The sequence below is a fragment of the Vespa velutina genome, chromosome 9, assembly GCF_912470025.1.
Source record: "Vespa velutina chromosome 9, iVesVel2.1, whole genome shotgun sequence".
Classification (NCBI taxonomy): Eukaryota; Metazoa; Arthropoda; class Insecta; order Hymenoptera; family Vespidae; genus Vespa; species Vespa velutina.
This window is the reverse complement of record NC_062196.1, coordinates 2,930,722-2,957,187: the sequence shown is the minus strand read 5'-3', so window position 1 is coordinate 2,957,187 and position 26,466 is coordinate 2,930,722. Positions and strand designations below refer to the sequence as shown.

At 27.9% G+C, this 26,466-nt stretch overlaps 4 protein-coding genes across 9 annotated transcripts in view; 2 read left to right on the top strand and 2 right to left on the bottom strand.

The window, feature by feature from the left end:
* The window catches only part of LOC124951647 (14-3-3 protein zeta), a 49,459-nt gene extending 44,128 nt beyond the window's left edge, over positions 1–5,331 (bottom strand). The window contains exon 1 of one of the 3 annotated variants that reach the window (XM_047500385.1): positions 5,204–5,331. The gene's annotated coding sequence lies outside the window, so the exon portion shown is untranslated. The remainder of the gene's footprint in view (positions 1–5,203) is intronic. The other 2 variants (XM_047500386.1, XM_047500383.1) reach the window with 2 other exon arrangements.
* An 802-nt stretch (positions 5,332–6,133) lies between these two features.
* Positions 6,134–7,499, top strand: LOC124951649 (mRNA turnover protein 4 homolog). Its single transcript, XM_047500387.1, has 4 exons — positions 6,134–6,326; positions 6,491–6,795; positions 6,961–7,197; positions 7,265–7,499. The coding sequence occupies exons 1-4, from the start codon at positions 6,299–6,301 to the stop codon at positions 7,415–7,417; spliced, it is 723 nt and encodes a 240-aa protein (XP_047356343.1). The 5' UTR covers positions 6,134–6,298; the 3' UTR covers positions 7,418–7,499.
* Positions 7,500–7,535: 36 nt separating this feature from the next.
* LOC124951650 lies at positions 7,536–9,102 on the top strand. Its single transcript, XM_047500388.1, has 2 exons — positions 7,536–8,047; positions 8,120–9,102. Exons 1-2 carry the CDS (start codon positions 7,754–7,756, stop codon positions 8,159–8,161), a joined length of 336 nt encoding a protein of 111 aa, XP_047356344.1. The 5' UTR covers positions 7,536–7,753; the 3' UTR covers positions 8,162–9,102.
* Positions 8,263–25,578, bottom strand: LOC124951642 (phosphatidate phosphatase LPIN2). Of its 4 annotated transcripts, none has more exons than XM_047500360.1 (12): positions 25,004–25,576; positions 17,155–18,063; positions 15,861–16,976; positions 15,645–15,775; positions 15,350–15,561; positions 14,887–15,063; positions 13,997–14,530; positions 13,778–13,865; positions 13,399–13,663; positions 12,806–13,309; positions 12,618–12,721; positions 8,263–10,762 (listed from the first exon to the last, which is right to left on the bottom strand). In XM_047500360.1, exons 2-12 carry the CDS (start codon positions 17,341–17,343, stop codon positions 10,612–10,614), a joined length of 3,471 nt encoding a protein of 1,156 aa, XP_047356316.1. In that variant the 5' UTR covers positions 17,344–18,063; positions 25,004–25,576; the 3' UTR covers positions 8,263–10,611. The 4 variants fall into 4 exon arrangements, with proteins under 4 accessions (XP_047356316.1, XP_047356315.1, XP_047356318.1 ...); XM_047500359.1 differs by having other exon boundaries at positions 14,887–15,066; positions 25,004–25,573; XM_047500361.1 differs by lacking the exon at positions 8,263–10,762 and adding an exon at positions 11,651–12,081 and having other exon boundaries at positions 14,887–15,066; positions 25,004–25,578.
* Positions 25,579–26,466: the final 888 nt, after the last annotated feature.

Sequence of the window (26,466 nt, the reverse complement as noted above, 5' to 3'; positions counted from 1 at the left end):
ATTCTCACATAACCACTCAATTTGGGTTTATGATAACCATTTATGTGTTCTAACAAAACCATTTAATTTTGACCATGAAAGCGCACATATACGTTCGACCGATCAATGATACTTATCAATGTACATATCTAGAGATAAAAACAATAGACATAACAATAATGCATTTTCACACTTCACTGCTCGATTGTGAAATGTTTTATCATATTCATTAGGGGGCTTTTGTATTTTACGCAAGCATTTATTGGATATTTGCGTTAACAAATTTAGTTACGTATTTCTTAGTGGCGAATTTTCAAATTATCGATGAAGATATATATTGTACATATGTATGTACTTCTTTGTCGTCATTTGTTTTTGATTAGTGATATTACAATTTATATTGCTTTAAAAGTGTCTAGATACGAGTTAGAGTATATTTTATTAGAAGCAAAGTGATAAAACAAAAAAAATAAAAAAATAAAGAAAAAGAAATTCGTGAAATATTTCATATAAATCACGTAAAACATATTTTACACAAATTGTAAAATTACAAATTTCTAAATTCCTGTTCTTTGCTTTATATTGCGATTTAAATTACCCTTAAAAATGTCTATTTTAGAAAAATTGTAAAATTACAAATTTGTGTTCTTTTTTGCTTAAAAATACTGCAATTTAAATTACCCTAAAAATGTTTAAATAGAATTCAGAATTCTTTTTACTAAAAGTGATCATATATATATATATATATATATTAAAACAAATAGAACATTAGTAAAAAATTTCATTTAACTCTAGTAAAAGAAACTTTACAAAAATTATAAAACTAAAAGTCTCATAACTTCTAACAATCTGAATAAAACGAAATTAGTCTCGAAAAAGTCTCGAAAAAGTCTCGAAAGAGCAATTGGCTTTTTTAAAATCACTTAGGAATGCTTTTGATCCGTCGCCCTGTATTTTCAAATACTTCATATATCAAATACTTCAAACTTATATTCAGCTCGGAGCTAGCTTTGTTGTAAAAAAAGAGAGGGAGAGATGGAGGGCGGAGAGAGAGAGAGAGAGAGAGAGAGAGAGAGAGAGAAAAAGGAAAGAAAAATGTGAGCAACCGCATGGCATGCGCTTAACGTCGCGAACAAATCGGGCTTTGAAAAGAGTTAAAAATCCATTTTCGAACAACACGTCTCATTTTTCAAAAGAATTATATACATACACACATACACACGCGCGCGCGCATAGATACATAAATTTATGCGTCGAATATAAAAAGTAATATTATATTTCAACGGGAAAATTGTACCCTCGACGAAGAATAAGAATTTAAATATGTAGAGAATTTTTGTAAAATATTTTTAGTTACTAAAACAGATGTGCTCGACGGTTTTAAGAGAAGAAAATGTAACGTAACTACTTACATATCGTATAGACGTACGTACATACATGCATGCATATATACATACATACATAATAGTACCGTCATCATTTACGAACACACAAACAAAAGACACGCTTGGGATTCTACCCAGAAAATTCCTCTCCGATTTTCTTCCGCATTAAAATTTGGCTAACGAAGAATAGGTACCAACGCACACACCGGGCATCGTTTCACGTCATCATACGTACAATTATTCTATTCGTCGGAGAAGAAAACTATTGTGTGTATTCCAACAATGTTTGAAAAAATAAAATCCCCATGTAAATGCGATCTTTTATTTTATTAATTAAATGATACGTAATCATTATATATCTATTAAAAAAGAGAACAAGAAATAAAAAAACAAGGGAGGGGGAATTAAAGCTCATTATATTTTATATTCCTTTTGATGGTAGATATTATCAATATGATACATCCCACCATCTAATTTTATTTTACGTGTGAAATATATATATATATATATATATATATATATATATATATATATATATCTTACATACATACACATATACGTAATATATACATAAACGAGGATTTTAATTAGTTCACCACCTATTCGTTGTGCACAGAATCTCAAAGCGTAAGCAAAGCATTTCACTGAAATCTACGAAGGTAAAGTAAATGTATAACGTATAACAAACATAACGTGATTTGTTACTACTGCTGTTACTCTACCGTCTGTCGTTCAACATTATAAAACAATTGAGAGACTTTACCAGTAAACTAGTGACGAAGAAAATGAGTACCTACTCGATTTAAACGCGGAGGCGTTATATAGAGGGTTACGAGCGGTCAGGAAGAGACCATCGGCCGGGATGTGAATGGCGGCGACGACGGCAATGCGTCGAGGTCACCGTGAATGTTCGTTAACAACTTCGCTTGGACGAAAGAATGCGACGTACTACGAGACGAAAGAGAGAAAGAGAAAAGATAGAGAAGGGGAGGGAAGAGAGACAATCGTTTTTTTTACGCAGAGAAACGAGCGAGCATAAAAATATAACGGGAATGGGTGAGTCGGTAAAAAAGAGAGGGGATGGCCGCGGCCTTGACGAAAAGAGCAATCTACCGCAGTCCATGATCGGTCGATAACCAATGGCCGAAAAAAAAAAAAATGAAAAAAGAAGGGGGAAAAATGAGACTTTTATACAGGGTGGATGATAAAAATCTATAGCTGATTCAAAAAAATCAATTAATATTCTTCGAGACATTGTAATATTAATATATATATTTTACTTTCTCATTAATTGTTAAACTACAATCTTAACTTGTCCGAAAAAAAAGATCACTCAATAAAGATAATTAATTTCTCAGTAAAAATAATTTATATAATAACTCAATAAAAATACTTAATTTCTAAAATCAACTAATCGTAAGTAATTTTAACTCACCCTGTATATACAGAAGAAAAGAAAGAAAGAAAGAGAAAAAAATGAGTCGAAAGAAAGAAATACAGAACACGTGTAATTCAGAGTTCGATCGGTACCGCTTGGGTGCAGCACGATGCATTTCTAATGTGACTCAGCCGATTCGATTTTACAGTTTGTAAAAAAAGAAAAAAAAAAAAAAAAAGTAAATTAAAAAATCCGTAAAAAGAAAGGATTCTTCATCAGTTTCCCTTCAATAATTCTTTTGGAAAATATTAAATCATTTGTGAAAGAAATTAAAAAGAAGAAATACATTTCGAGGTTAACTATACTGAAAAAGCTGGAACGCTACTTCGTGGATAGCCAATCGATAAACGTGTAGGCTAGCGCGTAGTTACGAAGTACATATATAACGAAAGAGCTTTGAATTATGTAGCATGTTGAAGTGAAAGAGATGGATATTCGTGTCGAAAGAGGAAGATATTGTGTGTGTGCATGTATGTATGTATATATATATATATATATATATATATATATATATGTGTGTGTGTATATAGTATGAAAATATTAAAAAAAAGTTCAAATGTTTCCTATTATCTGTTCGCTACTATTTGGGTTGTGTAATAATAGATAGTTCTTAATATTTTTTCTTTTACTAAAAATTTACTCTAACACAAGTTATATATGTATATGTGTGTGTAGATAATTTTTTGTCCGTATAAAATAGTGAGATCCGAAAGTTCTGATACTTTGACAAAGATAGAAAAGATAATCTGATCCTTTAAGAATATATATATATAATGTACTTTTAGAAGAGAAGCGTTGTATAACTATTAAAAATTTCATATAAGAATCGCTTATAATTATGTCAATATTAGACGAATCGCAATCAATGAACTCGCATAAATATCCCACATATGTGTATATATATTTTTTCTATAGGATAATATATCCTAAATAAAAGAAAACAGAATATAAAACGAAATATATATATATATATATATATATATATATCTTTTTCGCATGTTATAAAAACGATTGGATCGGATCGGTTGATCGGTTTCAGTCGATCGTTGACCTAGAATATCAAATAGTGCGTGTCTACCGGTGTGATCGTTAATGTTATATCGGAAGAATTTCGAATGTCAAGGACATTCGTATATTAATATTAGAAAGACAGGTATAAACGATATGAAAATAAAATTAAAAATAATAAATAAATAATAATAATAATAATAAATTAGAACAAATATATATATGTGTATAGAAAGATAATCCTATTGAAATGTTATACAAAGATCAATAACTTCAAATTGAAATAGAAATAATTCAAAATTTATAAACTCAGGCAGGTGCGCGCGAAATTGGAAAGAACATTAAAGAAGAGAAAGGAAGAGGAAAGATGAGAAGTGAATTCTCATAAAAAAGAATCAAAGAATAACTCGTGTGTTTCTCTCGTAAAAAAGAGAAAAGTGTGGGTTCCGTCCTCGTGCGCTCGACTCGCCTATCCCGATTTCTCCCGGCCATATAAAGAACGAAAAGTATTCGAAAAAGAATCGAAGAAGCTTGCCAAGGAAGCAAGAAGAAAACGTAAAAAGAGAAGGGACTAGTAGATTGAGAGAGCAGAAAAGAGAATAATACGAGAAACAGAAATATATATGTGTGTATATATATATATATATATATATATATATATATATGTAGCACTACTATCGAGCATCTTTCTCTATTCATGTGGACGAGTCGAAAGAATTCCGTCAACGATGGTCGACCGGACAATATGGCGCCCGCCGACGGACACACACACACACACTCGTTCACGTATTTTTTCTTTTTACGTTCTCTCTCTCTCTTTCTCTATCTATTTATCTATCTATCTATCTATCTATCTATCTATTTATCTATCTTTATCTCAATCCATCTATCTTTCTCTTTACCCAAAGATTCGCGTGCGTCATCGACGTACCGTGCGGTAGTAGAGAGAAAGAGAAAGAGAGACTAACTCAAGTACAAACACATGTACAAAAACCTCCTCTTTATGGGGCGGCCGGTTATACGACGGATGTAGTTGAAATTCTACGTTTAGGCTAAATGACGACGATCCTTTTTCTGACAGGACTGAAGGCAAACCAAACGATCAATATTTAAGAACGAAGGAACATTATAAGACATGACAGAACGATTAAATATCTAAATTCAATTTGTCGAAAAGACAAGGGCAATATCTTTGATTGGATTCGTCAGAAAGCCAAAGGCTACGGGGTTCACACGGCCATCGTTGCCGTCTCGAGCACAACTCTATTGAGACACCATATCTATTATCTCGACTTTGTTAAACTATTCTAAGAACTTAATTACTCGATTTCCTTTTTTTTACATTAAAATATATTACGAAATAATTTCTTAAGTAATTATAGCCGAAACTCACCTTTTTTATGAGTGCTCTTAGCGGCCCAGAAATTCAAGGCTTCGGCGTATTCAACGGCTACCGTCCACTACGATCTCACAGAGTGCACTGCCGTTAAGAGCGGAAACCGCCATCTTGAACAATTCGCGATTTAACCTTTCCGGTTTTTCGAATAATTTTGCGCTATTATCTTATCTAATCCTTCGTTTTTTCTTAGCGTTATATTAATAATGAAATAAAACTATTAATTCATTATTTAATTTATAATAATAATTATATAATAGTGAAATTATATATTCCTTTCTGTTTATCAATTAAAAGTAGTTCACGTTTACTTGGTCAATGACCAATCAGACGAAGCAACGTCTTTCCATTGACCAATCATAACGTTACTACGAAGTTACATGTATATTACTTCGTGCGTATATTAAATATTGATATTTTCTAGCATTTTTTTTTTTTTCCTTTTTTTTAATACTATATTTTATACTCTTTTTTAATAAAATAATTTCTAAACGAAATGAATTGTTATATCTATGATTAATAACAATGAAAATAATCGCATAACAAAATAATTTATTGATCATACTCTGTGCTATTATAAATCTAACCGGGAATTTAATTTAAATGAGATTTATGAGTAATTTTTTCTAAAGTCATGAAACTTTAAAAAGCTTTAAACAAATAACATGCAAGTTAAATAAACATGTGAAAAAAAGAAAAGTTGAAAAAAATAGTTATCTATACTAAAAATCAAATGAATTAATTAATATTTTATATACAACTTATTCGATTTTTCTTGATATAGTCGATTAAATTTTTGTCACCAATTCTGTTGATACAGCGCCATCTTTTATATAACAATGTACAAATGAATCCTAAAGTACATGATTCATATCTTTATAGTAATAATTATGTGACGATCGTTCGCTCCCGCCAGAGCGGCGTTGTCATCTTTTACAATAGCAATGCAAGCAAACACTGGTACCACGGAGAGAATTCGATTAAAGCATGGTAGACGTTCCCTTTTTTTTCTTGAAAAATTTGTTACCACGTGGTACGGTCACTGCGCTTGAGGTAAACGGTATTTGTAACCTGTGAGAGGAGTTTAACAAAATGCCGAAATCAAAAAGAGATAAAAAAAGTAATTATTTTTGAAACAATTGTGACTAATTTTTTTTGCGATTTCACCTTTTTTTTCCTTTTTTTATTACCACATCTATATTATTTATATATATATATAGAGAGAGAGATATACAAGTTGAATTGTAAGAGAATACAAAAAATAACAATTATTTTAATTTACAGTATCACTTACAAAAACTAACAAAAAAGGGAAATTATTGAAACAACAGATAGTAGAGGATATACGTAATTGTGCGACAAAATATAAACGTATATTTTTGATATCTGTACAAAATATGCGTAACAATAAACTGAAGGATTTACGCAATGAATTGAAGGATAGTAGATTTTTCTTTGGGAAAAATAAAGTTATAGCATTAGCCTTAGGTAGAACACCAGAGAAAGAAGTTATTGAGGGAGTAAATGTTTTATCCAATGAATTGATAGGTCAATGCGGATTATTGTTTACTAATCGTAAAACGAAAGAGGTAATTCATATTAAATTATAATAATTTTTAATATTAATTATACAATAATTATTTATATATGCTAAATATGATAGATATAATGGCATCATTATATCTAGCATGTTTAGTATAGTTTTCGTATAGTGCATTTTATTAACTTCATGTAGATTGGCTGATTGGCTGTAGGTATTAGGATGGATGGAGCAATGCGAAGAACTGGATTATGCACGTTCTGGATTTGTACCAAATACATCTGTAACACTACCAGAAGGTCAAATGCCATCATTTCCACATAGTATGGAACCTTATCTGAGGCAATTAGGTATGCCAACTGCATTGCAGAAAGGAGTTGTTACATTGACGAAACAATTTAAAGTCTGCAGAAAAGGACAACCATTGACGCCGGAACAAGCAAAAATTTTTGTAATGATTTTACTTGACATAAACTCTTAAATATCATAGAATTGTATTAACAATGTATCTATTTCAGAAACTATTAGGAAAACAGCTGGCTACATTTAAATTAATTCCATTAGGCGTTTATTCCAGTAAGCATGGATATAAAAGACTTCTACCATCAGATAATACAAAAGAAAACAGTACTGAAGAAATGGAAGTTACCGATGATATTGTTACTACGTAACGTTAGTATTATAAGTACAAAAATGTAATATAAGTATATTGTATTTGAATACTTGTTGTATTAAAATTTGTACAGAATCTTACAAATGTAGTATCATTATGCGTTAAATTTAATGAAATTAATCCTCAATATCAAAAAACAAACTATATATATATATATATATATATATACACATACATACAAATATTAAAAGATTTAAAATGTATATCAACAAAATTAAAAAACAAAACAAATGATTGTAGAATAATGTAACTTCAACTTCGGCTCGTTAAATTTTCCAATTATGTGATTCAATGAAATTATAAAATTAAAAATAATCAAGTTTTATAAATCAATATGACATTACCTTTTATATTTATTATATTTTGGATGTTTGGAATGATATGGGTAAGAAAAGATCCTTGCATATCTTCGATATATAACAATTTAACCTTGCAATTAATATATTTGTATATTCAGGGCGCATATCATTGGTATAAAGATAACGAATCAACACGTATTGCTTCTTCTCGTAAACCAAATTTTAAACAAAAATTAAAGAATAGAAAAAGTACAACGTCCATTGAATCCGTAGATATGTCAGAAAATGAAGATTTTCCTAAATGCGTCAAACGAAAGATAAGACAAGAGGTATGCCATAAAGAAATATAATAAAAAAAATTATAAATTTAATATTAATTATAATTTATAACAATATTGTAGAATAAAACGCGATGGCCAAGTAGAACGTCAATTAACGAGTAATAAAAGTATTTAATATTTCGCAAATTCATGTGTTACATATGTCGATAAAACAAAACAAACGTATAAATAAATTATGGAGGTATAAAAATTTATAGACGTAATGGTGTGTCTGTAGCATTTATTATTTGCGACTTTTCGAGGCTACGATACATATACATACATATATATTTATATATATATGTATTTTTTATATACGTATATATATATATATAAAAGCAGTACACTTAGGATCATCAGCTTACGATTAGAATAATTCATTAATACTGCAGAAAATATACATAGGATATTCGAGTTGATGCTACATAATGTAAACATTACAATCAATCACTAAGAGATCCATTCTATGTATGTGAGATGCATGATCTCAGATATTTTATATCATTCTAATATAAAATCCGTAAAATGTAAGTATGTTAAAACTATTATCACAATATCAAAGAAACTATAAATTCGATGAGAATAATCGCTAAATTCTGGCCAATGTCACAATGTCTATTACTTCGTAGGAAAAAGTTGTATATGTCTCATACTACTTCTATGCAGAAAATAATAATTTAAGATTTGGTCACATGATGCACTAACTTGTGTGAAAAATACAAATAACACTATATGAATAAACGTATAACCAAAAGTAAATTTATTTGTACTTGAAATAATACGTTCAACAAAAAAAAAAATATATATATATATAAAATACTACGCCAAATTCAAATTTAAAAAAATAGCTGGCTTACAAAAGTGTATGTTAACCATGACATTATTTCTTTCTCTCTTTTTCTATTTACATTAAAAATAATTAAAGATTTAAATTACAGAATACAAATGGTATTGTCTTATTGCATATGTTAAATTATACATTCTATTAAATATTTATAAAAAAAAAGTTTATTTTTATAATCTTATGAAGATCATCGATTTAAGCTTTTTAATTCCTGCTAAATTTAATGTTTCGTAAATGAGAAGTTGTCTTGTTATTTTAATTCCTTTTTTCTTCTTTGGTCACAAAAAATTGTACTCTTGTGCACCTTACATAACTACACTACTACACTTAGTAAGAAAAACTATTTCAATGAAAGATAAAACATGTTATTTCTGATATCATATCAATGAAATGGTATCTCTTACTGATTGTAATAAAAAGCAAAAACATATAATTCATACAAAATCGAACTGCGTTGTTCCTTTTCATTTCTATCAAAATAAAATAAAAAAAAAAGAATATAAAAAAATTAAAAAAGAAAACAAAAAAATGGTTCACTTAAAAATTCCTCGTGCGTTTGAAAAACAAAGGCATAGAATGTATTATGAGAACCATTATATCTAATTGGACTTTCAAGTATATAAATAAATATAGTATGAATTTGCTTAAAAAATTGGAATTAATTCTGTGACAACGTCCTATAAAACATATATATATATATAGCTTACTTATCTTATAAGCTTGCTACTAAAGAAGAATCTTAATTCAATTAAATTATTCCAACATAATAAAATATAACATTATCGTTTGTCATACATATGGCAATTTCACAGCACGTTAACTAAACAAATATATCGTACAAAAATAAATAATTTTTTTACTTAATATGCGAAAGACAAATAACAATGGATCAGATATGTATATATGTATATATATATATATGTCCATACAAATACATATATATACATATGTATGTGTATATATATATATATATATATATATATATATATATATATATATATATATATATATATCATATGGTTTATAAATGACTCTTAATGTGCTAAATGGATATCTCTGATCAGAAAATTATTTATAGGCTGTATCTCACCGTACTACAAAAATCTAAACTAATGCTCTAGCATAATAAATATATTTATAAGCCAGTTTTTATATGGATTTATGGAACATTGATTATCATTCAAGTTGTAGCACTTCCAAGATAGATTCGCAACTACGAGCACTTTTTATGTCTTATCAATATCGCAAGCACGCAAAAAGCAAGTTATTTCGATTCTACTTAAGCAAAAAATTATATAATCTTTCGCCAATAATTTACTGTGCACTGACTGGTGTGACAAATTCAATATTAGCAAAAGTCAAAACATATTTGTGAATGTACATATATCGCTGATATATAATATTTTCACTTTTACATATTAGTGCTTTGGAATGTTGATGAATTCAAGCACAAAATATTAATTGTAAATTCACATAATCACACATACGATTGATTCTCTTAGTAATAAATATTAATTTCTAAAAAAAAACGATAATATCCTTTATGACATATAAGAGCATATAAGAGCATAAGAGTAATATTTATCATGTTCTTGTATAATATCACTGAATTGCACCAGTCAAGAACACTATAGTTAAGTATAGGGTACAAATAGTAGCTAATTATAAGTGATAGGTTTCTTATATTACGAGCAGAATATTATTGCTCCAGTAAGAAAAGATTATTTGATTAAACCATCTGACTCTGCATAAAGTGGGCTTCAAGCTTAGGTAATTCAAGAATTGGTTCTCTCCAATATGCAAAGTTACTGAATTCATCTGCAGCTTCCTCACGCCAAGCTGGGAAGAGATGATCTACTATGACGCTCATATTCGAATATCTGCAACAAAAAAAAAATTGAGGATACTACAAATATTTATATACGTATGTTTTTTTGGTAATAAAATCCATGATATCAAAGAAAGCAGCTTGGATGAATTCCATTTTGCAATGTAAGAATATAACTGTAATGATAAATGTGCACGCAGTGATTATAATAAAACTTCTTGAATGTGTTATTTATGAGAATGAATATCCCATATTCCTTTAAAATTTTATTAATTTGTTATTGATATTCCTAATGTTACTTCATTAAATATATTTGTTTTTTATATACTAAAAATTAAATAAAAAACAAACATACAAAAGCTATAAAACAGAATGACTATATAACTTAAAAGGAGAAGCATAATTTAAATGGTTAATAAATGAATAATTTGTAATTATAACAATTAATATCTTGTGTTATTAGTTCAATAAAATCTCACGGGGTGTATCAAAACAGAAAAATAAACTAATAAAATAAAAAATCTAAAAAGAGATTTTCAACAATATATGAATCTTCAAAATAAATAAATATTTAGTTAAATATCAACAATTTAGATCACATTTTATAAATAATGATAAACTTATGAATTCATGAACACAATATGAACAATGTTTGCAAGAATGAAAGTTATAAAAGCTATAACAAAAAGCTACAATGTACCACAAGTGCTTACCCTAGAAATCATAAGAAGATACCAAGTGTGGCACAACCAAAATACCTTAAAATACAATGACACAATACTTCTAAATAAATAATATGATGTGTTTTCAATTTAAATATAACTGCTATTGGAAAATACTATATATACATGTATATGTATATGTATATGTGTATATATATATATATATATATATATATATATATATATATATATATATATTATATAACAATATTTTCTGCGTTAAACAAATATTAACAGACTTTATATCAATTTTAAATACTAATTTCTGCTTATACATTCTTTTAAGAAATAATAAATAAAGTATAAAAAATTCTATATATCATAATTTCATGCTATACTTTCCTTGGGATTTTACTAAACATAAAAGGTATATGTATAGAATATGTACCCCTATAATATATATATCTATGTACTACCATTAAAATTGTATGGGCTAAGTATAATTATGATTTAAAAATGAAAATTAATTCACTGTGCTGATTTTCAATTGCGATAATAAGTATTGAGCTAAATGAATTCCTAAATTGATAATAAAGAAATTTGCTAATATTATAAAATTCTATCTAAATGGTTGTGTCATCATCATTGGACGTTTGACCTGGGCAGTGGTGGGAACAACTCATTGACGATATCGCACTGACACGCGTAGCTGTAATCACAGAAATATCCGCCCTGTCAAAAGCCTATCAATTTTTTTTTCTCTCTATAACATTTCATTCTTTTATTAAGTATGTCAAAGCAAACCATTATACTGTGCAAACACAAAAACATACAATTTTACGTTAATATTTTTAGCTACATATTATCACAACAGAGTTGTATATATATTGTGTTACACAAATAAGCTGTAAGAAAAAGCTAATTAACATTAAAAGGATATGAAAATTAGAAAATTTAAAGAAATTAGTTTATGGGAATTGAATATCTATCTGTGTAAACGCTGAAATTAAATGATATGGTTATTTCTTAACTAACATTCCGTTTAAAATGTATTATTAATTGATGTTATGATTTATCAATTAAGAAGTTTTTTTTAAACAGACAAATACAATTATGATATATATAAAAAGAAAAAAAAAAATCTAATGTATATTAAGAATTGCATTAATCACTGCTAGGACAAAAAATTTGTTAATAGATATAAAAAAAGAAAAAATATATATATAGTACAAACATATTACTTACGAGGATTGGAATGTTTGTGTCAATTCGTGTTTCAGTTCTCCTCTATGGTTTATGGTAAAAATTCTCATAATAGGAATGCCTACAGCTCTATATGCCCAAACATCCTGTAAAATAATATTAAAATTAATAATATAAAATTAAATGTGCTCGAAACAAGAACATAATTTATTATATTCGTAAATTCTTACATTAATACGGTTACCATAACCGGCATAGAATGGTTTAGAGCCATCTGGAAATAGTGCTTGAATATCACTGAGACAAGATATTTTAAATTCTTCCGGTTTCTTTTCGATAACTTCTCGATGGAATGCAGAAATTAAACTGGTCGGATTTAAAAGCAAAGGACCCTCAGGAAGAGATAAATCTCCTTGCCTTATACTTTTTAAATATTCTCTTGTGACTTTAGCCTGACCTATTGCTCTTGCTGAGAGATACAATAACTTATAACCATTGTTTTTAATCTTGGTAAATAATTGAGCAACTCCAGACTGAGCCCAATCCTTGCCAACTATTGGTAAAATGTGACCAAGAACGTCAGACTTTGTAATAGTGCCATCAATGTCTGATATAACAATTTTATCATCCCATCTCCATCTATAGATGTGACATTTACAACGAGTAGTACCTTGATAAGCAGTCGTAACACTGAACACTACCTCATTAGGGCCCTCTTTTAAATTCAAACTCGCCTAAAAATAAAAAAAAAAGAAGTGTTAAATTTATTTATACTTCTAATAAAATAAGCAACTATCCGCATACAGATAATTAAAAAACGCACAATCTGTTCAGATGACAGTCTTAAAGTTTTTCGATATTTTTCAGTAGACTCATAATACGGTCTTCTTTCTATTGGTATTTTAACACCTTGCATATCATTTTGATTGCTATCGGAATCTTCACTACCGCTGTATCCTTCGCCTTCTCTTTCACATGATTTCTCAGTCTTCGTGATCAAATTATCAGTAGGTGTATTTCTTAATTCACGTGTTTCCATAGTTTCAGAAATAATCGTTGAGATTTGATCAGTCTTAAGATCAGTGTTACTAAGTAAATAAAATAAACAAATTCAATTTTATATATATACATATATATATATAATATATAACTACATACTATCATAAAAATACATAATATATCTTCTCTTTTATGTTACATACATTTCTGCAGATGGTATTTCTTCTATCACATTCGTTTCTTTACATTCAATTGCTTGTTCAGAATGTTCTCCAATTAATGGTCCATCAACTAAAATAAAAGTTGAGAATATTTATATAGTTTGTATAAAAAAATAATTCTGTTATATACACCTAATTTTAAATGATTATGGTTAATAATTTAAAAACGAGATGAGACAGAGAAAGAGAGGCAATATTTACCTTGATTTATTTCCTGCGATTTTTTAGGTTGAGTAGTAGATCTTCCCCATGAAAACCATGAACTGTAACCAGTGCGACCTTCAGCCTTTCCAGTACTTTGCTGTTTTTTGTCTCCATGTATTAGTAATGGCATGTATTGCGCATATATATTTTCTATAGCATTCTGCGGTAGATGTCTTTGAAAGACAGCATATGTCATAACAATTGGACACGCTGTAGTCCAATTATAATATTTATTATTTATTTTCACCACCAAATTAGGATTATCATATAATTTTGGATCGGAGCAAATATCTTCATAATGAAGTAAATTCTGGTGAAATGCCTCTTTGGATGGACCATTTTCGCTATCCAAACCACCGCACAAAGAAAGGCTAATTTCAAAATTACTGTCAAATACAGAATTTTTAGGTTCTTCAAAATCACTGTCTAACGACTTTGGCCCGCCAATAGCTCCTTCAACGCTATTAGGGCTCTGAGGAATACTTGGTCCATTACCAGATTCAGTGTCTTCTTCATCTACTACTTTTGCATCTGAAATTGTCGAAAAAATTTAAACATTTATTCATTTTCACACGATAGTATTACTTAAATTATATATACAAATTATTATTTTTATTAAATTATATGTTAAAATTTACATATGTACATAATTCTTCACTAAATTTCTTTTTAGTAAAAATCAAAAATTTTAATATAATAGGCATAATACTTAGATTAAAAATGCATTATTCATACCGTTTATAATTAAAGTTTTTAATTATTTCACAAAAAAAGAAACAAAAATAAAATTAGTGTATACAGTGTGACAAGAATAATAAGTAGTAATTAAATGTTAAAGCATTAGTTAGTTTAGAACATTTATGTGCTACAACCAAAGCATTGTATACCTTTTACCACTGTTGCTCCACGATGAGATGAGGGGAAATATAGAGCAGCAACTTCAGGATCCAATTCATCAGCATTTAAATCACTAAGATATATTCCTTCTGATTCTGGATTATGCCTCACACGAGAGGTCTTCTTCATAAATGAGAACATACCACTGAGCATAGAACGGTGTGCCTCTGCTACCATTGAAATAGCATTTAGCAAATTGTTAGAAATTAAGCTTTTAATTTACATGACATATAACATATAGTTCATATTTGTATAAATATTATATGACGTGTTATATGAAGTAGGATTATTATATATATTAGTTTTTATGATGTAATGAATGAGGATTAAATATTAAAAATAATATCAATGATAATGTACATTTGATTATGTATATTAAGATTAAAATAACAAAAAATAAATAAGACATATTTCATTCTTTTTTCAATAATTTTACACATTCATCATACTTACTATCATTGGATTTAGGGGTTACAATCGAAGAATTTACTGAATTCCTATGAGATGGATGAGTGGAATCAGGTGGTGGACTAGGTAATTCGCCCCATTTCCAACTTTGTTGATGAGCTTTATCATCTTCTTGTTCACTACCTTCTTGCGTGATTTTACGCATTTCAAATTCTGTATCTGACTGTACGGGTGAACATGGCCTAGAATCTTGGTTCCTTTTAATAACGTTTTAGAAATATTAATAATGTTCCTTCTAAATACTGAAATTTATTTCATATTATATAAATCATATACTTACTTTGTAATTTCTGTATCACTGAAAAAATGAAAATCAGTTTCTGGACGTTTTTCCAAAATTTCTTCAGAAGTTAAAAGTCCTGGAGAGTCCTTTGTATCAATTTCTACTACTGGACTTGGTCCCTTTAATGTCTTTAAAAGATGTTTGTATAAATAAATAAATAAATGCAATAAAAAAGATTTGTATTTTTACATTGAACTCTTTCTGATTACTTACAGATTCACAATGAGATTCTTCTGTAGCAGTTATGTCAGTTTCACTCATTTCAGTTTGACTGCTGCTACCATTACTTGTTTTTCTTTGCGATCCCTTCTTTCTCATGATGCTCTTCCTCTTTCTCTTTCTCTTAGTAGAATTATTCATTTTAGATTCTTCGCCAGTTTCATCTCTTGAGAGTTTCTTATTCGAAGATGAGTTTGATTCGTCACTTGACTTTTCTTTACTGCTTCTCTGTGAATCATCCATTATAGGAATAAAGTCATTAGAAACAACACCAATTTTACGAATCCTCTGCTTATTAAGACATGAATTTGATTCATAACTTGATTTTCCTTTGTCATTATCCTGCGAGTCATTAGATATAGGTATAAAGTCATTCTTTACAACACTGATTTTACGAATTTTATCCTCAGATGTAACAGCTACAAAGGATTTTGGTACAGATGCTATAGGTTGTGAATCATCATCATTGATACCATCCATATCAAAAATTTCTTCTTCGTCAGTCTTTAATATATTAGATTTGTTCTCCCATTTTTCATCATCCTTTTGTTTCCAGTCACTTAATAATGCTTTCTCAAACTTGTGCCTTTGTTCTGCAGGAAGTTCCGGAAAGTTTTCCTTAAACAATCTTTCCTTTTCTTCTAACTTTAAAGCGGAATATTGCTCACGAATCATCTGTTGTTTTTGCAAAGTAGATATAGTACCAAAACTTTGTTTAAACATTTCATCTCGTTCCTCCAGTGTCAAAGATGCAATTTGAAGCCATTTTTCACGATGTTCTGCAGGAAGATCAGAAAATTGTTCAATTAAGAATCTCTCTCTTTCTTCAGGTGGCAAAGCAGACATTTGCTCCCATTTTTCTCGCTCTATTGATAGAACTGAATCTATGAGTATCTTGTCCCTCTGCTCTTGGGGAAGATCAGATAATGGATTAAATCTATTTGATGGAAAACAGTTGTCATCGGGAATTGGCGAGCAAGCCAAGTGAGGTGGAATTTCTGTGTCAGTAGGTGAACCGCTTGAACTCACTTCTTCGACAAAAAAAGCTTCACCAGAATCTCCCAGTTTCATATGGATTTGTCTTGGTTCTCCATTTATTTCAATGTCCACCTAAATAAGAAAATATTGTAAATATATTTCTTTGATGAACAATGAGAATACTTTGATCAAATTTATATTCATTCGATCATGAATTAAAAATAATATGACATATTATTGATTAAAAGTGTGTTAAAAAAAAGAAAAAAAAAAAAAAAAAGAAGAAAAACCAGTGTATAAGAATACTAACCACTTTCTCTCTCGAACGAAGAACGCCAAGTTTGCCGAAGCGAACGTGAAACGGTGAACAGGTAAAAGATCCATCCGCTTGTTCGACGACGACAACGTCAATCGCACCAGTGAGTGTTGCAGCATTGATTTCATTGTAAAAGTCACGAAAATTACTAATAAATTTCCCGATGTAGTTCATACTGTACATCTTAATCACAGTTTCGATCGTCGCCTAATACACGTTAAAAATTCGATGCGATGCAACGATCGAATTCGAATAAATAATAAAAAGTTAGAAGAAGAAGACGACGACGACGACGACGACGAAAACGACGACGAAATAGAAGAAAGTTTATATCCTTTCGCAAAAATTGTATACTCCTCAAGAAAAAATTTATTGAAAAGCAATAATTTTACTTAACCATGTTGAATCATCATCGTTAATTGATTTTCTTCGGATATTCGTTAAAACAACAATGGATATAAATTATTTATTATCGGATAAAATGTCGACTTTAAATAAAAATCAAAACTCCCTTTCGTAAAAAGCACGTCAAAACGATATGCTAAACTGTCAAAAAGCTTGTATCGCGCGAAAATGATTCGCATACAGCTGATTTCTGTTCAAAACAGCTTGGCTGCTATTCTTTTTTTTTTTATAATAGAATGACCTCTGAACTTGATAAGGGATACGATTTATCCGGTAAAGAAATAAACGCGAACGACGGCTCTTCTGAATTCTTTGTCCTTCGAAGGTCCGTTGAGATATCCGCTCGATCGAGAAGCAGACGGTTACCTGACTTGACGTTACGATGGGTCACGTGATCAATGTTGACCATTCGCGTTAGCGTATGGCTTGGTCAATAAGCCGCACTATCACGTGACACTTCGCTAACGCTTAGCGCGTCTTTCGAATCTCCTCCAATACCTAAAACAAAGACGATAACATTGATTGAAAATAGATACGTAATAAAAAGAATTTTGTTAAACAGAAATTATATTTATATATCTTATTTATATTTTTATTATTATTTATATTTAATAATATTAGTTTATTATATAATATTATAGTATATATATATATATATATATATATATATATATATAACATAATTTTTTTTATTTTAATGTACGTGACATTTTATGTATGGCAAATCGAGCAAAATTAATATATATATATATATATAATGTTTATGGAGCTAATGACGCAGTTGCTGTCGTAGAAAATCTCATTTGATATACGTCATACATACTGTGTCGAGCAAAATTATCATTCAAGAAAGCCCAACGGAACATCACGGATCATAGCTCTTAAGAAGCCATAATGCTTGCTGTTACGTGAAAGGAGTAAATGACATTTATAGTTATATAAAGTGGGATCTTATCATACAATCGTACATAGTCATTCGCGATATGAAATGCTATTTTAAATTCATTGTATCATTTTAATTCACGCATTTCCATATTTCACGAAATTATAGAGAAATTTCGAAAATTACAAGATATTTCTTATTTCTATAAAAAAAGAAAAAAGAAAAAAGAAAAAAAAATAAGTTACGCAACAATTTGCAAATCATTCCTTAATGATAAAAATTTCCAGAGAGAGAAGAAACGTGATAATTAAAAAGTAACCGAAGTTGTGTATGTAAAATTACATACTTAAAAATTCTTTTATCGAGATAAACAAATCTAATCAATTAGACATTAACCCGTGTCATTTTTATTAACGTTAAGTCATGTAAAGATTAGTAACAATATATGCGTGACTTATTTTACACGTTTAAAATAGTTTAATACAAAAGAATATATTCATATACGCACGCACGCACACACATACACATATGTACATTAGTATTTCAAACATGAAGTAACTAAGAAATATATTTTCTAACCATTTTTTAACCAAATTGATCGATGAACTTATACGTAAATGGAATTCGCATGTCATAAATGAAAATAATCTTGAACGTTGTATCTTGCTCCTTAGTCATCAAGAAATCGCTTATAATCGTACATATACGTACACAGATGATAAATTATAAATATACATATGTATAAAGCAAAAAAAAAAGTTATAATGAGTTTATCATATATAATGAATTCTTATCCTTTGTCAAAGTTAAAATGATAATATGTGCGCTTTTATAACAACGTTAACACTTCTAATCTTCTTTTAAAGTTGCGGATAATAGTAAAAGAGAAAAAGGTCGATCGCTTTCTTGTTAGATTGCGCAAAAGAGAATGTAGAAAATGAAACGGCCGAACGAACGAGGTGAACATCGGACATTGAATAACATTTCTTCCATTAAAAAATATATTTTCATAATTTCACATTTTTCACGAATTTATAATTATTTATTTATTTATTCTAATTTGATTCAGAGAGATGAATTTTCAAGTAGTAAGATATGATTCAGTTTATCCTATAAATTATTCATAATTGTACACGTATGTATGAAATAAATATGTAGATATTTCAAAAGATGATATTCTTAATCCATTAAAAAATAGTCCCCGTTTCAGTATCATTTCTAGCGAAATAGAAGTAAAACTTTCGATTAATTGGCTTCGAGCCATCATCCTGTCCGTTCGAACCTCTATACCTCGAAGTTTCAAGAATAACGAAGACATTAGACAAAATATCGTCGATTTTACGTAACACAAACCACGAACGATAAAGAACTTTTGCAAGGACCAAAACAAGACTAACAGTTGGATAATATTCAAGAAATTTACTCGGGCTATATAAAACTAATATATTAACTAAGAAATTATTTGAAAATTTCCGACGCTTTATTTCAAATTAGATCTTCTTTTCTCAATTATTTTTAACATTATATATTATTTATTTCGATTTATAACATTTTCAAATATGTACACGTACAATCGAGAATAGTGTAATAACAATTTTAATGAAATAATTGGAAAAAGAAAAAAAAACAAAGAAAAGGAAAAGAAAAACAAAGATTGTAAACAAATGTTAATTTAAAAATATTGTATTACTATGTAATACTTCTGCGTAACTATCATAAACAAGTCTTAATTACGTTATATATCATGTCATTGAGATTTGTTATTTTTTGTTGTCGTAATCAGTGAACATAAACAAGTTTATTATATTTTATGATAAACACATGCGATAAAAAAAATTTGTTTTATTCAATAGATCAAAATTTCTGGAATAATAAACAAAACGAAAATATTTTACAAATATTAATTAAAGAATCTAAATCATTTGGTTTTCTGATAATCAATTCTACATAACTTTGTCGCAAACGATATTATGATTTATTTGTTCTCTTTGTTTCTCCCAAAAAGATAATCACAGTTCATAATCACTGTCTCTTTACGGTATACATACACATGTCGCATACATGAATCACCTGTGGGAAATTGTTTTTCTCAACAATTGGCAAATATTCTTGGAAAATTGCCTATTGACTATTGAAAATGACCTTGAGTTTCGTAAGTAACAAAAAATATACAAAATTGTTGTACCCGTTAACCCTTCAAAAAACAAATCCAAAAGAGAATCGAGATGTTTTTTTCTATTTTTATTTTTTAATTACAAAGATCGTTTTTTTTTTTTTTTCTTTTTTTAAACTCTCTTCATACATATAGAGTAATATCGCAAATATCGTAAGGGATGTTGCTCCATTGATAATTTTTTAAATTTCTATAAATTCAACAAAAAAGAAAAAAGATAAGACTGATAAGGAAGTTCAAATTTTAACGAAATACCGACCCTAACGACTCCACAAAGAAAATGACATGATAAAAAAAGGAGAAAAAAAAAATTCAATTTTATTCAATTATCAATAATTAATTATATATCATTTTTTAATTGTTACTAAATCCAATAAAAATTTCATTTGATTCCTGTGCGATCGTGCGATTTACATACTTTACATCAGTTCAATATATGTACATTTTATTTTTGTATAGATGCGCGCGCGCGTTCGCCCATGCGTAATAATATCGATCGGCCATTACGTCATGTTACTACACGTTCGTTCAACATACAATGCAGATATAAATTGAATAACATAAATTCGCGTGAGAACGATAACATATGTACTATATATATCTATATGAATTTTCAACTTATTTGAAAGTCTAGTTTGGGATTTCAACTTTGTTGGAAATAATTTATTTTTAAAAATTTTCCCGTTCAAAGCTTATTCTGATAAAACACAAAATAATCTACTTGTTTTTTCGCAAGAAAATAATACAATTTTTGTGTCACATTTATTTATCACTTTCTCGTGATATTTTATATAACATATTTACATCCGAATTTATTACAAATTATATTCAAACTAATTTAAAATTAAAAATTTTCTTTTTTATAATGCTATTTTCCTCATTTTTAAATAATAATAATAATAATAATAATAATAATAATAATAATAATAAAAATAATAATAATAAATTCATTTTGAAAGATAAATTGGTATGATAAATAAATTGAATGTTTGTTTACAATAATATTTTACTATAAATATAATCTTTTTTTCTATACATCCCTTTCTTCGTTATATATTATTTCTTGAAAACTCTCATTCGAATTGTAAAATTATTTTAATTATATATATCTTTTATATTTCAATAAAGTCGTTAACATTTAATTTATTAATTTTCTTTGTAATTTGTCCGTAAGAGTTTAGCGGAACGTTAACAAAAGAGGACAAAAGATTTTACGAGCGATATAATTCATTATCTCGTGAATCATATTATCTGTGTGTGAGTATGTGCTATCTATAAAATAAACTTTATTGACTATATAAATATTTTGTGATAAATATATTATCTCTTCGAAAATTTTAATTAAATATCGTCAATAATACTTACGAATAAATAGCAAACAATTATTTTAATAGATATTTTAATGTTATCTGATGTTTAGAACTATTTCGGTACTCCTTATTTCTATCAATACTTCTTAAAAAATATAATTATTAACATGGAACAAATAGAAATATTTATTAGAGATATTAAAAAAGGAAAAAAAAATCCAATGAATTTTCAATATTTTATACATTAAAAGAGTTATTTATACAAATATATAATATAAAGCTATATATATAAATGTGGTAACATAATAACATGAATGTTCTACTCTCTAAATTCTCAGTGAAAAATAACTAAAAGTTTTAACATTACATAATCTAAATAATAATAACGGGTAGATAACAAAAAAAATTAATTTTTCTTACTTGGTTTATAAAAATAGAAATTTTATATTGCACATATTATTATATATGTAATATACATGGAATATTTATAATTATATATTTATCGACACTTGAAAAGTAAACTCAAGTAAAAATATAATTATCATAAAAAACAAACATCGTCTTAAACATCTTACTTTTCAATATTAACATCTGAACAAATTTTATCTTTGAATATTTTCTAAAAGTCCATAGACAATAATTCAATTTTATAAAGACAATTAAATGTTAACCGGAAATGAGAAATTATTCATAAGCTCAAGAACTTGTTTGGTACATATCCAACCCGATTTCTTGACCGTGGACCTGGCACTGAACGTGGACTTTAGACTATTTTTGATTGTTAGTTTTGGCCATTGAAATAATGTTCGCCAACAACAAAGTAATTATATATATATGTATATATATGTATATGTATATGTATATATACACATACATATATATATCTATTGACCAAAACTTCGTGAATTTTAACCGATTAAATACTTTAAAATTAAACATCTTCTAATAACATTAATCAATTGTTAAATTTTTTTGCGTATAATAATAAAAAATAAAAAGATATATATATGAAGTAATGAAACACTAAACGTTAATATTCTTTTAGCATACATTATTATAATTACATTAAGTCAACGGATCGAGTCAATTTTCCATTTTTTAATTTTTCAATCAAAAATGGAGAAAACTTTGGAGAATCGTTCTTGAGAATCTCAAATTAGCACCATTCCCACAGCCACAAATAAGATCAAAAATATTCGAAAGAATTTAATTGAAGCAAACCGAAAATAAAAATGAAAATAAAAATGAAAATGAAAATGAAAACGAAAACCAAAACGAAAACGAAAACGAAAACGAAAACAAAAACAAAAACGAAAACGAAAACGAAAACGAAAACGAAAATGAAAACGAAAACGAAAACGAAAACGAAAATGAAAACGAAAACGAAAATAAAAATGAAAACGAAAACGATTGTAACGTCATGTTAAGATGTGATTATGTAATCACTAATATAGCCATTAAAAAGTAGAAATAATAAAACGTGCATTACGATGCACGTGCAATAAGATTTGCTTATGTTACAGTGATTCTCAATCTTTTTACTATAATTCCTATGAAAATGTCTATACAACTATCGTATATATCTTGTACAGATATACATATAATTATAATTACAGTATAATATCAGAAATAAAATAAAACACACACATACGTGTGCATTAAATTTAGTATTAATTAAAAACAATGGGATGGAATACTTAAGTATTCGTACAGTAGAAACATGAATTATTATATTTCTACTGTACGAATACTTAAGTATCCACACTGTATTAATGAATAATTTATTAATTAATGAATAATTTATTAATTAATTAATAAAATAACAAAAAAAGAATTTTTAACAAACCTTACAAAATAAATTAACAAAAATCGTCGGTTTATCGCGTATATATCACAATTGAGAATCTCTGTCTTAAAGAAATCATTTAGTATGGAAATGATCATAGAGCGAAAGTTATCTACGTGTATACGTAATATATATATATATATATATATATATATATATATATATATATATATATATATATATACACATATATATATATATATGTAAATCGTGACTTTAAGTAATATCTAATAATAATTGTTCGAGTTTATTTATTTATTACAATTATATTTTATATAACGCGATGACCAGTAAATATTTATAAACATAGATTTCTTCCGTAGAAATTCTTCGAACTTATTATTCTAGATGATATTTCAAATTGCGGTAGTGTTGAATTTTTTTTTTCTTTTTTTTTTTTTTTTTTTTTTTTTTTTTTTTTTTTTAATATAATGTAATATAGAATAGAACTGTTATAGATGAATAAAATGATTTCCATAAGAAAATAAAAAGCCAAGGCTTATCTATACTACGTTGCGTTATATTCTAAATATCAGTAATAGCGATAACTGATACAAATAAAATTCTATTATCGCGTTGTGTAAATTTCGAATGATTATATAATCGATTGCTTTCACATATAATAAAGATCTAAATTCTATGATCAAAACAATCTGTGTAAATACACTATACAGGTATATATCTGACATTAAAGCAACAGGGACAAATTTTTTTATTCTTTTCTCTTTTTCTGTTTATTTCAATATATTAAGATATATATATCTCATATCTAATTGTAAAGATAAAACTGAGAGGAAGCGGGAGAAAACATGAAAGAAATAAAAATTTATAAAAATTCATATACAATGTCATATGGCACGAATTGAGAGTAGACATTTTTTATAAAAACGATTAAAAAAGCAGACGTTTCCAATCGTTTGAATAAATCTAGCGTGTTAAAAGAAAAGTAAAAACAAAAGAAAAACGTGTTATTAAAATGTTAATAATTTTCAATATCACATTACTTCGAAGGATTAATAAAGAATTTATTTTCATGTTTTTCGATCGTTTATCTACAAATGTAAATCTTGTGTTGCATGTTACTTCTGAAAGTTCATTGTTCGTTTATTCGTTCGTTCATTCACAAAGAATGACAAGTGAATAAGCGAATGAGCAAACGAGTGCGCAAATGCGCGTGCGTATAAAACAAAAAGAAAGAAAGAAAAAAAAAAAGAAGAAGAACTTACATCGCACATTGCGTCGAAAATGAGAGATCAACTAAATAACTCGATGTAATCTTCAAAGTAGCGAATGCGTTGCTGTACGTTATGTCTTCTACGTTTTTATCAAAAGCGATTTTGTCTTCGATGAATATTTAGAAAAAAAAAGGTGGAACAAAAAAAAGAAAAAAAATAGACGAATACAGTCGACAGTATTGTACAAGTTTTTTTTTTCTTTTTTTTTTTTTTTAGACGAAAACACTATCTCAAGAGAAAGATCAGAGTGTAAAAAATATATATCGTAAAACACAAACGCGTAATACAGCGCGTGATTAACGTTGTTTCTATGTAATAATGCGTTAACAATAAAACGAGAAGAACGATTTTAGAATAAAGCGTTTCACGGAGAAAAATAAATGAGAACAGAGATACAACATATATACATCTGTTACTGTCGAAGGTTCGGATCTGACTGATGTTAGAAACGAAGATAGACGGAACTATACTGATGTGAGACACACAAAGAACTACGCGCTTTACGTTACGATACAGGACACTTTAACGTCATATAAGAGACCGTCATATTATATACATATTCACTACAAATACACACAAACCTATATTATATGGATGTATATATTCACATACAAAGGTTGAAGGTAAGTAAATACGTAAGCAGAAGAAAAAAAACACGTGATAAGTTTCTCAAAATTTGATGCTTCTGATTGGTTGATATGACTCAGACCAGAAGGCGAGCCTCCGAATAATAAAAGAGAAACGTTGATAGGCCGGTGAGATCGTTGTCCTAGATCCACTCTATATCATACGATCAAATAAACACCATGTGGACTGAAGAAGTTTTTTTTATTTGTTCGCTTTGTCGAAAAACATGTTGATAAGACAAAGTAGAAATAGAAAAGAAGTTCTTGAATGATGAATCACATTCAAATACGATAATTCAATTTACGAGTTTTCTCGTATTTTCGAAGAATATAATCACATGTTTCGACAATTATGGCATGTATGTCGTATATACGTACAACATATATATAATAAAATGAGATAATACCTGTTGACAGATTTGAACGATATGTAATATTTGCCAAAAAATAAACAATCAAAATATATATATCTGGGTATAAATAGAGATTCAAGAAAAACATTCTTTCGAAATTGTAAAATATTTGTTTGCTTGTTTTTTCCTTTTTTATTTTTATTATTAATAATTTATGAGAAAGGTATAAAACGAATTTTATTGTTTTTTTCATTTAAAACAATGGAATTACATATAACCATTATAATATCTTGTTATATATTTATTTATCTGTTTAATTCTGTTTATAGCGAAGTTTAATTAATATTGTTGTATGTAAAGAGATCAATGAACTCATAAGAACTTTTCTGCGAAATAATGATAAACTTGATAGATTTTATTTGTCTAATTTTTTATTTCCATTCCAATAAACGAAACAGGATTCATCTAGTTATTT

Coding starts and splice junctions, on each gene's coding strand:
- LOC124951649 (XM_047500387.1), top strand. CDS start 6,299: ATGCCGAAATCAAAAAGAGATAAAAAAA. Junction 6,796..6,960: donor CTAATCGTAAAACGAAAGAG/GTAATTCATATT, acceptor GATTGGCTGTAG/GTATTAGGATGGATGGAGCA. Junction 7,198..7,264: donor CGGAACAAGCAAAAATTTTT/GTAATGATTTTA, acceptor TATCTATTTCAG/AAACTATTAGGAAAACAGCT.
- LOC124951650 (XM_047500388.1), top strand. CDS start 7,754: ATGACATTACCTTTTATATTTATTATATTTTGGATGTTTGGAATGATA. Junction 8,048..8,119: donor AACGAAAGATAAGACAAGAG/GTATGCCATAAA, acceptor ACAATATTGTAG/AATAAAACGCGATGGCCAAG.
- LOC124951642 (XM_047500359.1), bottom strand. CDS start 17,343: ATGTACAGTATGAACTACATCGGGAAATTTATTAGTAATTTTCGTGAC. Junction 13,866..13,996: donor ATCGCAGGAAATAAATCAAG/GTAAATATTGCC, acceptor CTTTTATTTTAG/TTGATGGACCATTAATTGGA. Junction 13,664..13,777: donor GAAATACCATCTGCAGAAAT/GTATGTAACATA, acceptor TTATTTACTTAG/TAACACTGATCTTAAGACTG.